At 34.1% G+C, this 15,286-nt stretch overlaps 2 protein-coding genes across 2 annotated transcripts; one reads left to right on the forward strand and one right to left on the reverse strand.

Moving 5' to 3' along the window:
* The first annotated feature begins 228 nt into the window (after positions 1 to 228).
* Positions 229 to 3,844, forward strand: LOC143459300 (exosome complex component RRP4-like). Its single transcript, XM_076956429.1, has 6 exons — positions 229 to 364; positions 2,176 to 2,348; positions 2,503 to 2,652; positions 2,725 to 2,932; positions 3,292 to 3,449; positions 3,580 to 3,844. The coding sequence occupies exons 1-6, from the start codon at positions 232 to 234 to the stop codon at positions 3,667 to 3,669; spliced, it is 912 nt and encodes a 303-aa protein (XP_076812544.1). The 5' UTR covers positions 229 to 231; the 3' UTR covers positions 3,670 to 3,844.
* Positions 3,845 to 4,708: 864 nt separating this feature from the next.
* On the reverse strand, positions 4,709 to 14,529 carry LOC143459464 (rho GDP-dissociation inhibitor 1-like). The gene is made up of 5 exons (XM_076956677.1): positions 14,293 to 14,529; positions 12,071 to 12,160; positions 5,807 to 5,883; positions 5,632 to 5,695; positions 4,709 to 5,548 (listed from the first exon to the last, which is right to left on the reverse strand). Exons 1-5 carry the CDS (start codon positions 14,468 to 14,470, stop codon positions 5,352 to 5,354), a joined length of 606 nt encoding a protein of 201 aa, XP_076812792.1. The 5' UTR covers positions 14,471 to 14,529; the 3' UTR covers positions 4,709 to 5,351.
* Positions 14,530 to 15,286: the final 757 nt, after the last annotated feature.

Consider the following 15,286-nt stretch of genomic DNA (forward strand, 5'->3'; position numbering starts at 1 on the left):
AATCTTTTGCAGATGTAAAATTTGAAACAACTTGTATATCATCTATTAAAATTCCACCTGATTTGTAAATATTTGCACAGAAACAAACTCACTCAAATATATAACATTTTTTAATTTGTGAAACCGTATTTGTCAAAGCGATGTTATTTAACTTATTTCACTGACGGTGGCTCTCAGTGATTTTCAACTGGTGTAACTAAATTTTCTTCTCATTTAGAGAATATCGAAAACATGAATAACTCAATAGTAATAAGACTACCAAGCAAAAAGAGACTGAATGCACAAGTTCCCCTTAGCAGTAATTCCTTTCTAATTACACCAGGCAGTGTAATAACAGAAGATGCTGACTATATGCGTGGTCATGGTGAGTTTTTCTCTTTTATTTCATCGCTCACAGGTTGTGAGTGATAGTGTACTTAATCGAAATAGGTTTTTGATGTGGTTTAAAAGCAAAGGTTTTTAAACAAGTCTGTGGATGATTGTGGGTCTAATACTACATAGGGAGGATGAACAATAACATCATTAGGCAATTTTCTGTGGTAAGCTTTGGCCAATTAGATATCACTAGAGCAGCGGTTCCCAAAGTTTTCTAAAAATTTTGCCTGGTGGACCCTTTGCAATTATTTTTATATTTCGTGGCCCTATAAAAATCAAAGAATGCTATGGGGAAAATGCAAAAACCACACCAACTAAAGAAAAAGCAAAAACTATCAAATACGGTAAGCGTTTAATGGGATGGGTGCACTTGTTTTTCTGCAATTAACTCATCAATGTTTGGTTTGGTTTTGGATAGCGCAACTCTCATGCCGTGTACCCTCTGAAACTGCTTAACGGACCCCAGTTTGGGAACCGCTGCACTAGTGGGTTATAAAAAAATGCTAAATTATGCAAGCAGGTAATAAAAACAGACAGTCATAAAACATACATGCATTTTGAACGCTTAATGCTGACATTCTGCATATTCCAGAACAAAATGCTAGTCGGCAAAAAAGCTGTAATCAAACTGTGGAGCTACTAAAGACAAATTAAAAAACATTAAAATGTAAAGAGTTTTGTTATTACATCTTTGAAGGTCTTTGTTTTGTTGTAAAGCCATGACCAATTTGAAATAAAACAAACCTCATTTTTAAAATGAAGACGGTTATCTTTTCAATTGAAATATTATTGTTAAGCTTGAAGAGTTGCAAAAAGGTTCGTTTGAGACATAGACGTCACTTCCAAAAAATGTGCAGTGTGTGCATGCAATGATTTAGACATAATTCTAGACAGTGCAAGGTTATAAGATCGCTGAATTTCTTGAAAACAAATTTTATGTGATAATCACTTTTATTATTAGAACAAAAGGAACAATGTATAATCAATGGTATTATAAAAACAATTTCCTGAAAGTAAAATTTGTAGATTGTTTTGTGATTATTCAAGCAGGCTTAGTAATTTTCAAGAGTTCTTTGTAATATGGTTAATGTTTTTTTATCCATAACCTTAAATTGTGTTATCCACGGGAATAATTGAAGAAATTTAGTTTCTATTGCAGTCCCCTCTGACCACCTTACAAGCATTATATATAGTTTGAATTTTGAACATTTAGTTGTAAGAACACAAATTGTTACAGCAATTGCAAATACTGTAATGCAACATTTCTGGCCATGACCCTAATATGGAATTAAAGAGTCACCTCAGCAACAGAATCTTGCATTTCCGAATGTTTTTCTAATCTCTGATATATACATTTGTACATAGTACTTATTTATATTTTGTGGAAATCAAATTGGAAGAACTTAAAGAAATCTGGCAATTTATGTACCATAAATCACTTGATAAAGTAAACCAAGTTCTTTGGACCCAAGCTTGTACTGAACCCAAAATGGGGTGGGGGTCTTTGCTCCAAAAAATTTTAAAACCTCTGGTTTTGAGAATATATATTTGTGCAACGGTTATATCTTTTGAAAGTTTTCAAGTCATTGCATACTACACTGAAAAAGTTCTGACTATTGCTTACAAAAGTTGGAAAGTTTCTCCTAATTCAATTATAAGTGAAGAAAAAAAATATATTTAACAAAACAAGAGTTTTGGGAATGTTCATTCAAAATCCATTTAATTTTTCTAAGTATATATATTTTCGTGTGTGATTAAAATGTTGTTTTGTAGAAATTGTCAATCACATTTGTTGAATAGGAACATATACCAATGATGATGAAGAGGATCACAAACTCTATGCATCTGTTGCTGGCGTTGTTGAGCGTATCAACAAACTAGTATGTGTTCGAGCATTGAAAACCAGATACAATGGTGAGGTGGGTGACATCGTGGTTGGTAGGATTAAAGAGGTGCAGCAAAAACGATGGAAGGTAAATTTAGCTTGTTTTGTGTAATTTTAATTCTTTTTTTGTTGTTGTAAATAGTTGAAATTGAATGACTATAGCCTATAGGTAGTGGTAAGTTACCAGCTGTATGTAGTTGTCACTCAAGTAAGTCTGTTGTGTTTCAAAACACAATCTTTAGGTTGAAACAAATTCAAGATTAGATTCTGTACTACATCTGTCTTCAGTAAATTTACCTGGAGGTGAGCTTAGACGTCGATCAGCAGCAGATGAATTAACAATGCGAGAATATTTAAAGGAAGGTGACTTGATAAGTGCTGAAGTACAACAGGTAACTGTTTAGTAAGTTACCAACAACTCTTACTATAAGCTCTTAAAGTATGAATAATGCTTTAAAATCCAGGTTCACACAGATGGTATGCTTTCCTTACACACCCGAAGCTTAAAATATGGAAAGCTTGGACAAGGGTGTTGCGTCACTGTGTCACCATCTCTCATAAAGCGAAGAAAAAATCATGTACACAATCTTAGCTGTGGTGTAACTATTATTCTTGCAAATAATGGATATATATGGATAAACTCTACAGCTGTGGATGGGACAAAGACCACAGGTACAAAAGATAGTTATTATGTAGCAATATTTCCCAGTAGGTATGTGCTAAATCATACACGAATCCAAAATTTACAGAAAAATAGCTTTTAATTGATTTCGGTTCACAAAAATACTAGTGTTACAGATTTTAGTTTGAATTCTGTTGTAAGAAATAACAAAACAAAGATTACTCAATAAAGTTTCGTACATAGAAATAACCTTAAAGGTTTTTGGAATAATTAAAGTTGTAAGAGTTGTCCATAGGTCGAAAGCATATTCATTTGTGTCATTTGCCAGATTCCATGTGGCACATATCTAGTATTGGAGACTGTATGTGAAAGTTTTTCATGTTTGCACATTTGCTTTATTTCTTTTAAGGTGATGGTGGATTTGTAGTTGATACTGAACCTGTCCAGATGGATGATCGTGAAGCCATTTGCCGTGTCAGAAATTGTATTTTATGCTTGTCCAGGAGCTCTGTTATGTTATATGATACCAGTGTCTTATATGCGTATGAGGCATCTCTGCAGTATCAGGTTGGAAACTGCCATTTATGAATGTTAATTACTCTAAGCTTTTGAACGTCATAGGTTAAAAATGGTTATTATAGTTTCTGCATTGCTGTTTTGTTACTGACTTGGTAGTATGCTTGGCCATATGTAACAGGTAAAGGAGTTACTGCTGGATGAAATTGCAACAGAAATCGTTGACCAAACATTGTCCCTACTGGAAAGAGAAAGTTCTGGAAATGGCTGATACAAGCAATGTTAGACAGTGTTGATTAAAGCATGGCCGGTGTAGACTACACGTCTCTTCAAAATCAAACTATGCATTGTTGCTGTCTGGTTTGCTGCTATATTATGAAATATGTGAACACTGCCACGTGCCAGCATCTTGTCGCAGAATTCCAATAAAACTACTTTACTATCAATTGAATGCTATCCTTAAAAAATCGAGACGTTCGTTGTGAAGACATTGTTTGCAGCCAACCCAATTACGCCGGCATCACATTTCTACATGAATAATGGAATATAATTTCACCACTGAAATAAGTTCAAAATTGCCTAAATGATTTCATTAAAAGAATATGTTAACTTTTATATTTTGAACTAATGTTGCTGTTAGTTTTTTCCAGTACCGTATTTATGGTTCAGTTTTGATGATAATAATATTTGGTTGATGAGGATGTTCATACTGCAATTTGAAGGCAAGCACACACAGACTTTTTTAATTTACTTGTTAACCCTACCATGCAGTAACTGGCATACTAAATGCATCATTTTAGTTCAAGTGTGTATTGTCTATTTCAGTAAGTAAAAACCGTTTTCAAACTCAGTTCAATTACCTAAAACTATTAGGAAGAACGGCAGCCAAGGCAATGTTTATTTCGGTTTGTCAAGATACCTTCCAAGCAAACGATTCATATTACAATCTTATAACTTAAGTGAAAAATCAAGTTGTTGTTTGCTTATTGTCAGGCAGCCTTACCCAGTCTTTCAATCTACCATATAACTGAAAGTTAGCACATCTTGCTACCGAGTTTAATTCATTCAAAATAAAGGATTTCGCCTGAATTTGCTTGCAGTAACGCATGGTTCATGTTTTTTACAACAACCACCATATTATTCAGATTTGTGCATAATTACGCACAACTCTACCAGTCACCATAGTGCGGTGCCGTTTGGAGATAACTGAACAAACAGTTTTATTAAATGGAAGCATTTGAGCTACTGAAAATTTCCTTCAAAACTGTTTTAACTTGACTTATGAAATAATAAAAAAAAATTGTGACAAAAACATTGAAATGGCTTTATCTACATTTTGCTTATGCATACATACTGGTACCATAGCTTTAGATGCAGTACACAAACAGATACTGAGTGCAAAAGTTTAACTGAATAATTTGACAATATTAGCATTTATACAAGATTTTTGGATATAACAGATATGCATTTATTAATGCCAGAACTAGCGGTCTATACGTGATAACAGTGAGAAACAGGAAGGAAATTACACAACTGGTGGGTTGGTAAGATGAGTCAGTCATTTACGTCCTTACATAGGCTAGTTGAGAATGTATTCAGAGTATCCTGTAAAACTCATTATGATAACGCTTTAATTACTTGTCTTGAAAACATAACATTTTCTATTCATATAAGACAATAGGGATATGACAGACATCACTGTCAATATATTCAGTTGTGAAATAAGATAAAATAAAATAACAAAGATAACTGCACATTTTAATATCAAAATCTTTGCATGATTTGTGATTGCAGTGTTTGATATTCCATCATAAATGAAACAAACATGTTGGTTATGGAAGGCATAGAATTAAGCATTTCACATTGACACCAATCGATTCTGGATTAAACATGAGTGGAAGAAGGCATATACAGCATTCTAATTGAATAATAAAGTGTGGTCCTTGTTGTTTGTTACCAATCTTTGGTTATGTCAAATGACCATTCCCATTCTAGGTGAACATTTTTATCGTCGTCACAAAACTTTCCTTTGCTAACATAATGACCTCGTGCAATCATGCCCTTCGGAGCCTCTTCAAAGTTTGCAATGGTGAAATGTTGCTCATCCTTCTTTGGACCATAGCTTCCCACCATATAGGATGATTTGTCAACTGCAATACATATTATACAGTGAAGGCAAATGTCATTAAATAGATTTATTTTTTGTGTCTGTTCTATTTGTAAACATTCCAACCTTTCACTCCCTTTCTGGTTGTCGAAACAAAAAAGCGAAGACCCGACACAATCTCACGTTGAACCTTAACATAAGTCAATATTAAATATCATCCAGCAGTAACTCCATGAAATTTTCGTTGTTTCAAAAGTGCAAAAACCAAACTAATATAGAAGCATATTTGCAAATTACTTACTCTAAAAGAAATCTTCAATTTGTATAATGTGCCCTCTTTGATTCTTATTGATTTTTTCTTAAGAGCAGAAAGATCACCTAAAGTAAAAATTAGTTATCTATAAATTAAGACATTTCACAAAGAGAAAAACTGAACAGTGTACATTTTCCAAATCCACAAACTCAAAAAAAGATTAATATCAAGTGGACAATTTAAAATGAATATCTAGTTGAAATGGTATGAAACTAAATATTCATTTTAAATTGTAAAAATAATTATTTTAAATTGTAAAAATAATTATTTTAAGCCAGGGTTGGGGAACCTGCGGCCCACTTTACTATTTAATGTAACCCTCGTCAGAATTTTGTTAAAGTTTACAACATAGTGTTAAAAACATGAAATGTTTATTTACAAGTATTCCCTTGAGATAACTTTGACATTATTGACGATTTATATTCAACATCCTCCTCATTCAACCATATAATGATGTCAAATTTCCTTAAAAATTGCCACACATTCAACCACTTGCTATATTTGTGACCTAACAGTCACTTGATAGTCTCTGCTTGCAGTAACAAATCATTTACCATGTGGTGATTGTGGTGTTAGTTGTAAACTAATTTCAGAGCTATTAGTCTAGAGCAGGGGTGGCCAAACTGCGGCTCTTTGAGCCTTTGATTGCGGCTCTTTAATGAATTATTTATTAGCATTGATGAATTAGACATGCATTTTCCAGATCTAGACGAGTTGTTTAATCAGATTATGAAACAATGCGTTCTATCGCACGTAGTAACAATGGACTCATTGTTAGTAATAATCAAATTACACTCCAAAAAGTACATTATTGTACAGAAGTGTGCTAACTTGTACACTGTAGTTAAGTAAACTGTCAGTTTGAAGCTGTACCTCAGGGCTGACCTAGTTTTAAGTCTCGGTTACGGTTACACTAATAATTGCAAAAAGAGTTGGTGAAGCCCAGGTGGAGACTCATAGTATCACCACGCAGCACTAATGTTTATCAATAGCTACACTTTTTTGTGAGTGAATAAATTCGTGTTTTTTATTGTGTTTGTGTTGTGGCTCTTTTAAAACTGGAATATGTTATATGCGGCTAGACCATGAAGCAGGTCTGGCCACCCCTGGTCTAGAGTACAAATTGCATTCTTTTACAGAGCACCTCGTTACATCCTTATAGTATTGTTATTTAAAATTTAATCTTGCAAAATGCTTTCTGAGAAAAAAGACTGATAATAAGGGTAGAATGTTTCAGAAAGAAACCACAAACTCTTATTTCTTTGTTGAAATAAGTGAAAAACCTATGTGGCTTGTTTGTGGCAAACATGCAGCAGCAAAGAAAAAATCATATCTGAAACATCATTATGACTTCTGCTATAGTAATCTGAAAAATTTAAAAGGGCAGGCGCGGAAGGATAACATTAATATTCTTAAAACGTAGTTAAGAGCACGGCAAACTACTTTGCAAAGGTACTGCAAAACCGATAATGATATTATTTGAACGAGTTATGAAATAAGCAAATTAATTGCAAAGAAGCTGAAGCCACAAACGGAAGGAGAATCTATGAAAGCATGTTTTCTTACAGCTGCTAAGTTGTTAGTGTCGGACAAAGTCAAATTGTTTCAAAAAGTTAGTCTGTCAAGAAGAACCATCTCAGATCGGATTTGGGAAATGGGAGATGACATTGAAATAATACTGAAGGATAAATTCCAATCTTTCAATTTTTTTGCACAGGCCTTTGATGAGGGTACCGACATAACAAATACAGTCCAGCTAGCGATGTTCATTCAAGGGATAATTTCTGATTTTAAAGTACAAGAAGATTTGTTGTCACTGTAACCCACGCATGGAACTACACGTGGTGAGGATTGTTTGAGAAAAATCTCTTGGCAATGTGCAAATTTAATCTTCCATTTGAAAAGTTCTGGTTGGTTCACAAAAAGGAATAACAGTGCTTGTTAAAAAAGAAATGACTCTTCGGCCTTCGCAGTCATGTTGCAGATGACTTAGTTGGATGCCATTGTATCATCCTTCAACAAAACTTGTGTGCAAAGTCAGTTCAGCCGGGTAATGTCAAGTCAACAGTAGTAACGCGCATCAGTTTAATCAAAAACAGAGGCCTGAAACACCACCAGTTTCAAAAATTATTGGAAGATTTGAATGCAGATCACCATAACCTTATTTACTATTGCATAGTTCGCTGGATGAGTCGCAGTAACATGCTAACGCGTTTTTATTTGCTACGAAATGAAGTCGGTCAATTCATGAATATGCAGGAAAACCCTGTTGCTGAACTTAGTGATAGCCAATGGCGGTGTGATCTCGTATTTAAGGTTGACATCAGCAAGCATCATTCCGCACTCAATATGAAGCTGTAGGGAACTAACCAGCTTATAAACGTCATGTTTGCATAAGTGAAATCATTTGAAACAAAATTACAGCTGTGGATTACAACTTCAAAATAATGACCCAACACATTTTCCCACATTATAAGAACAAAAGCCTTCAACAACAGTTGAATATGCTCGTGAATGTGAAAAGATTTCTAATGCATTCAGTGAAAGATTCCAGGACATGAAATGTAAGCAAATGGAGTTGGATATTTTGCCACTCCTTTCAATGTAACTGCAGCGGCTGTTCCTAGTAACTTTCAACATAAAATAATTGAACTTCAGATTGATGATACATTAAAATGTATTTATCTTAACACACCAATGGCTGACTTTTATCAACGCTACGTAAATACTGATGATTTTCCCTGAAACTGCAGAAACATGGAAGCATTGGAAGCACCTACTGCTGCGAAGAATTGTTTTATAAACTGAATCTCACAAAGAGTTAGCTTCACTCCAAACTAACTGATGAAAACGTTGAAAAGGAATTGCGAGTAACAACATCTTTAACAGCTTGTTGTTAAACATATGTGTTTAGGTTAGGAAAACAGTTATAAGAATGGCATCCCATAGTTAAAGATAGGCGGTTAGGTTAGAAGAATGGATATCAAAAAGTCAATTTAAGCTATTTAGGGGTAACTGAAATTAGATGTAGATTACAAGGAAGATTTAGGTTAGGTTTAGACTGCCATGTTATAACATTTAAGATAGCTAAGAAACCATGGAAAATAGCTTTAAACATAAAATGTTTTCCTGTGAAATAGTGGCAACCTAAAATTTAAGTTCAAGATTCATTCATTTGCTTTTTCGTCTTCAATGTGGGCGACGATAAATTCTGCTGATGCAGGTGGTCGCAAACATATTAGCAGTTAGTGACAATATTTTCCACAAGTTTGAGAGTCAAATGTGACAAGGCGTCGAGAGCAAAAACATGCATTACGGACCAACAAAAGGATGTTAAAAAACTTATTAGTGTCAGCACAAAACCCAAATTACAAAACACATTTAATATAAAACAAAAGTTAAACTAATTAACAAAAATCTGTGAAAAACAGCTACAAACACATTTTTTCAGTGCAATAGTGGCAGCTGTAATTGAAACATTTTCATGCGGACACCCGACACAACATTGGAAAATGATCCTGTCTACGAGAACAAATCGAGCAAACACACACCTAGCAAAATGCACTTAATTGTCGCTTTCACAAAATTAAATCGCTTCGCTGTTAATCCAAATAGATGCAACTTTGAACAAAATAATACATTTTGTTACTTTGAAACACCAATATCTTGTTAAAAAATTAAAAGAAATAAAAGATCGATATGAAATAGGATGCAAACTGTAAGCACATGCATATAATCTGGAAATTGATTATTTTACCCTATGTAGGGCACGCAGCCCATTGTTAACAATTACAGAGCCGAAAGTAGGTCACGCAACCTATAGTTAAAGATAGGCGGTTGGATTAGAAGAATGGATATGCAGAAAGTCAATTTAAGCTACTTAGGGTTTTATTGGAGTTAGATTTGGATTAGAAGGTAGAGTTAGGTTAGGTTTAGGTTACTATGTTACAACATTTAAGTTAGGTTAACAAGAATCTATGAAAAATAGCTTTGAACGTACAATTTTTGGTGAAATAGTGGCAAACTTTAACAGTAATTTGGCATCTTTCTCTCTAGTACCTTGTGCAGAGAACATAGCGCTTGCCAAGGAGTTAAAAGAAAACAACGAGCTCGAGAATTTGACAACAAGAACAAGTTGCAGGGTTCAAAATAAGGAAACAGTATGTTGTAAAGGGGCTTGCCGTTTTAGACAAAAATAAAGTCATTTTTGAAATATATGAATGTATATTCACTTTAAACCAGTAGCTTTTAAAATTTTTTTAGGTGCGCCGTCAGTTTTATTAAGTCTACTAACCTTCACTGGATAGATAACCTGCAAACCTTGCGTTATTAATCAACATGGCTAGCCTACAAGAATGGGGAAGGCATGCCGTCTAACCAACCTCTAGTTGTGCCCCTGAATATGACCCTAACCCGAGAATAGACAATAAGGTGTAATGAAAAAAAACATTTTTTGAAATTCAAGAGAAGAGGGTTCACATCTGTGACAAACATACAAAACTGGTTATGTATAATTTTTTAGTGACCAATGTTGAGCAAACTAAGCCTCGTTACGTAACCAATCAGTTGCATTGAGCATGAGTTTCGTCACCGTTCTCTCCTACTTTTCCTTTATTGATTTGCTATACGTGAATGTGTTACATGGTTGTAAGCGCGGGGTAAGCACAAGTTATCTAAAAGAAGTTGGCAAAATTGATGCGGTATTAATCTACTAACAGCAAAAACCAATAACATTCTCTTTAATCTTAAAAATATAGGCTACAAGTTTACTTCCACTTTACAAAATTGTTTAGGGTTCGATTACACTTCAAAAAACTATTTTGTCCATGGTTCTGCTGACAAATGACGATTGTTTCAGAAGTTATATGTTTTTTTTATAAGTTTCCTTATCACTTCCAGCAAAGCAAGAGTTTTCTTGATAGTTCTTGTTTTTTAAAAAGTATATCTGTTTTTTAATGGTCTGCATCGTTCTGTTTCATAGTATCTGCCAATGATAGAAGAATGGGCTTAGAAAAACTATATATGAAAAAGCCCAACAGGTGTATTTAAATACTTTACGTATGACAGGTTTAACTGTTTTCTTATTTTTTGAGAAAAATTGGGTGCAGTGAACACATATTTTCAGAATTTCCATTATTTAGCAACCTTAGCCCTTACAACTAATGGTAACAAACAACTTAAACCCGACAATTCTAATCATTTAATCCGTTCTCACCTTTTAACAATTGAGAATCTAATTATAACCGCAATTCTTAGAATTTTCGGGATACCACCGCTAATATGGTGGCTGCTGTACACTAAAAGAGATTCATATGAAATATTTCATCTGCAACACTTTGCAAAGTCTTACGTTGCAACCAGGGATGCAAACTCAAACCTAAAGTCAAAACAACTCGATCATTTTGCCGAAGGCAAAGCAAAGCAGACTTTTCAAGTTAAAAAGTTTTACGTCCGTATGGTACACTACTTAAGGTTCTGCTTCACTTTTTTACTGAAAAAGTTAAAAAGGATGCCATGAATCAAAAAAGGTTGGGAAACACAAAACAAAAAGGCAGAAATGTGCATTTGTTCAATGTTGGGGTGTGAATCAGGTAAGCTAATTTGATGTCACGTGTCATTGCAAAAATAACTGTAGCATTAGAAGTATGATACTAAAACTCCAAACTGTAGGCTACTTTTACTGACAACAGTGTTTGTATCCAGCTTCAAACACTGATTGTTTAAGGAATGTAAAAAGTCTATTGCTACTACACATCCACACTTACAATAGTTTGGTCTAGAAATAACGCTCTGTTTATATAATTACATTACATCCTTTTGCTGTTAACCCATTGTTGATCAACTTACATTGGTAATTGTGGAACCATAGTTGAAAGTGAACAAATGAATGCATGTGTCATTTGTTCAACAAATTTCTGAAAACTCTTAGTTTTGCTGCTTAAAATTAATTGAAAAAGGGGGATCTGGAACTATGTTTTTTGCTCTTAGTGTGCCCAACCCCCTCCCCTGAGGGCTTGATCAAATACTTTCAGAAACTTCCAGGTGTCAGGTTCTCTCTTCAGTGAAAATTTGGGGCTAAATAGCCCACCATTAAAAGTATTTTCACTTTCTTTCACAAAAAACACACTAAGTAAATTGCTAACATAGTGCAGATAATATACTACAAAAAAATTCTTAAAATATATAGCACAAAATTTAGTACCGGTAGTTTACGGCGTGGAGAAAGCACACCCAAATACTCAATTGCGTCACCTGTTAAATCAAGTTCAATATTGTCCCTGTCTTCAAAGCAAATAGCTAATTTCTTAACAAGAACATTTGGGCCTCCTTCATCAAGCTGGTCTGTAATACACCATATTATAAGTGTTTTTATTTAAAATTAAAGTAGAACTCAACTAAGTTATCATTGACTACATTATCAGTTCGCTTAAGTCACCGCATATTGCTCGGTCCCAGCTGAGAGCCTATTGTTATTTATTATCATGTTCATGTCATTTTGTCTATTTGCTTAACTCGCAATCCTTTCGGCTAACTATGCAATACGTCATCAAAATAGTCAGACTTTTAAAAACTGAGCCAGCTTGATTACATTGCAAACTTTGAACCTGTTATGATTAAACATGAGTTGTTTCGCTAGCTGTCTACAATCCTTGTTGATGTAACATAACCCCATTGTGCATCACAATGTAGGCTAAAGCTGACAAAAGCAGTGTAAAGTAACAAACCAATAGGATCATGGACGCGAATTGTGATGCATTTAGGGTTATGTTACGTCAGCAAGGATTGTAAACAATTAGCGAAACAATGTATTCGTAGCAGGTAAAAGCTTACTATGTAATCATGCTGGCAAAGTTTTGTAAGTCTGACTACTTAGATGAAATATACATTCTGTTCATAAAAATGATGGTTACTTTAACAAAACCAACTTAGCCAAACTTGGTAACACAGAAAGCAATACATTCTCAGCTAGAACTAAATGAAGTAACAGGCAAACTGACAAATTAGTAAGATCTACTGCATAATATCCAACCAGTACTTATCATATTTTGTTACACATAAGTCTAGCAACTTAAATAATATTTCTATTGCTAGGCTAAGGAACACCTAGGGAATACGCTAGTCGACTTATACAAGAGAGAAAAATATATCACTGATTTTAAGCAAAAAAGTAGGGGCCATCCTATACATGAGGTAGACCTATACTTGAGTATACACGGTACACATGTAAACAATAAGGGTTTTAAATAACATTGACTACTTGGTGTATAATTACTAATTAGCGAATTATCAAAAATTCTGCAGTGGGATTAAGTTATATGCGGTTAGTATGGATGTTAGCAAAGGCAATTTTCTTTATTAAGAACATGCCTAATGAACTGTACACACAAAAACAAAGCATAACTAAATAATTATGGTCAAACAAAGATAGCTACTTTATCACTATTCCTGACACTGAATGAGATCTTGTCACTCTGGTAAATCTGAAACTGTTCTTGTTTATTTCCAAGTTATGTTGCAAGGAAGTCTGCATTGGCACTGGGCCATGCATTTATACACTGCCCCTTTACCCCTCAGCCAAAATCTGCATTGAATGTGCTTCATTGACATATACATACATATAGGCCGATATGTACATTGGCGAAGGGCCATTATCTTTAATTATCTAGTCAATAATTTACTGCAATGCTTGATTGACAGGTGATAACAAGTACTTTTACAAGTACATAAACATAACAAATGAATTGCCATTGATTAATGAAATAAAATTGCATTAAAAAAAATGTGTAATAAAAGTTGCAATAGAATTGAAACAAATTGTGCTGACAATGTCATTGCCATTCTAATTTATTGCTTAATGTCGTTGTGTTTTCAGTTGTTGAGTGTAGCTTTCCATAAGGGACATGGACAGAAATACAGTGGTTGATGAAACTTATTCAATAGGTACATTTAAATTTTTTAAAAACATCTAGGCATGTAAATTGAACTTTAGCTATGTTAAGAATGAAACCAAGTGTTGTTTGACAGAAACCGGAGATAAAAATGATAATTCAACTGCATATAATTCTTCTTCAAGTTAGTTAGTTCAAGCTTCTTACAATTCAGAAAATTAAAAAAAAAATTACATGTGACAGAAGACATTAAAACTTATCATGGGTCACCACAACAAAGTTGAGAAGGTCAATATCAAACAAAACATGTTATTGGCATAAAATCGAAAGCGTGACAAATCATATGTTCTGATACGAAGGTGAGACTTCCTGCAGTGAGCTTATCATTATGGTGTGGTTAAACAACAGATAAAACAACAAAAGAACGTGGAAATCTATTAATTGTTTCATTTGTTTTTTACAATAAGAGTTGCAAAATAATTACACACAAACTTGTGTAGGATGAAATAGTTTGTTTGACTATATTACTGGTATGGATTGACCTTACGGTAATTTGTACAGAATTCAACACACAGTACACCATACCTTCTGCACCCTTCAACAAATCTTGTTTGTATTTAACCAAACTCTCATCATCGGCGTCGAGCGCTTGGATAGTTTTCAAATCCACTTTAGCAGGTGCTTTGTATCCCGGTGTATCTTCATCACCAGCTTTAACCTCCAACGCTTTCAAATCCTCAACAGGCACATCATCTTCTGCCATGTTGGATTTTCAGATATGACTAAATATGACTAAAGAACTAATTTAAAATCCTCAGCTTATTTTCTGCAAATAATACAAATAACATGAGCATGTATTGAATATAACTTCAAAAGCAAACTCTTAGGCCCATCACAAACATGGTCATAATTAAGTACAAATAAATTTTCACAAAAAGTATTAAATTAACATTAGCACCCACTCTTTTGGTTACAACCCAGCTATAATCATCCCATTTCGGCTTAAAGATTTGTTAAATGTCGATAAGAATTGATGAAAGTTTATTCAGACCAAAGGGACTTTTGATTGGGTGTTAGATATGCCTAAATCTGTAATTATACTAACAAGCCTGCTGTACGGACAGTTTGCAGGATATTACTTTTCTGGCGCGGCGAAGAAGTAAATAACGTTACGACTGCCCGAGCCTTAAAAATTTGTTTGATTATTTCAATCCCACCGCGCTTTTGACGTAAAACAAGACTGTATACTGCTGTAAGATGATCAATTGATCGTATCATTTCTTTTTCATGTTTCAACTTTTCAACCAGAGTCCTCCCTAGGCCGAATCATGTTCTCCAACAATAGGTCACTTATACACGATGGACTCAAGCCCTACTGCAGGGCTAGGCTAAGCTCTCTAAGAGTCTAACAGTGAAACAGTCCTAAGCTACTTCAAGTATTTTCGTGTTAACGCGATGGGAGCGGTCAAACTTGGCAAAAATGAAATAAAAGTGCACTGCTAGTGGTATAATCATGCTAAAATTCATCTGACAAATATTTTACAATGAACATTATTTTTCAGAGAACAATTAAAAAATT

The sequence above is a fragment of the Clavelina lepadiformis genome, chromosome 1, assembly GCF_947623445.1.
Source record: "Clavelina lepadiformis chromosome 1, kaClaLepa1.1, whole genome shotgun sequence".
Taxonomy (NCBI): Eukaryota; Metazoa; Chordata; class Ascidiacea; order Aplousobranchia; family Clavelinidae; genus Clavelina; species Clavelina lepadiformis.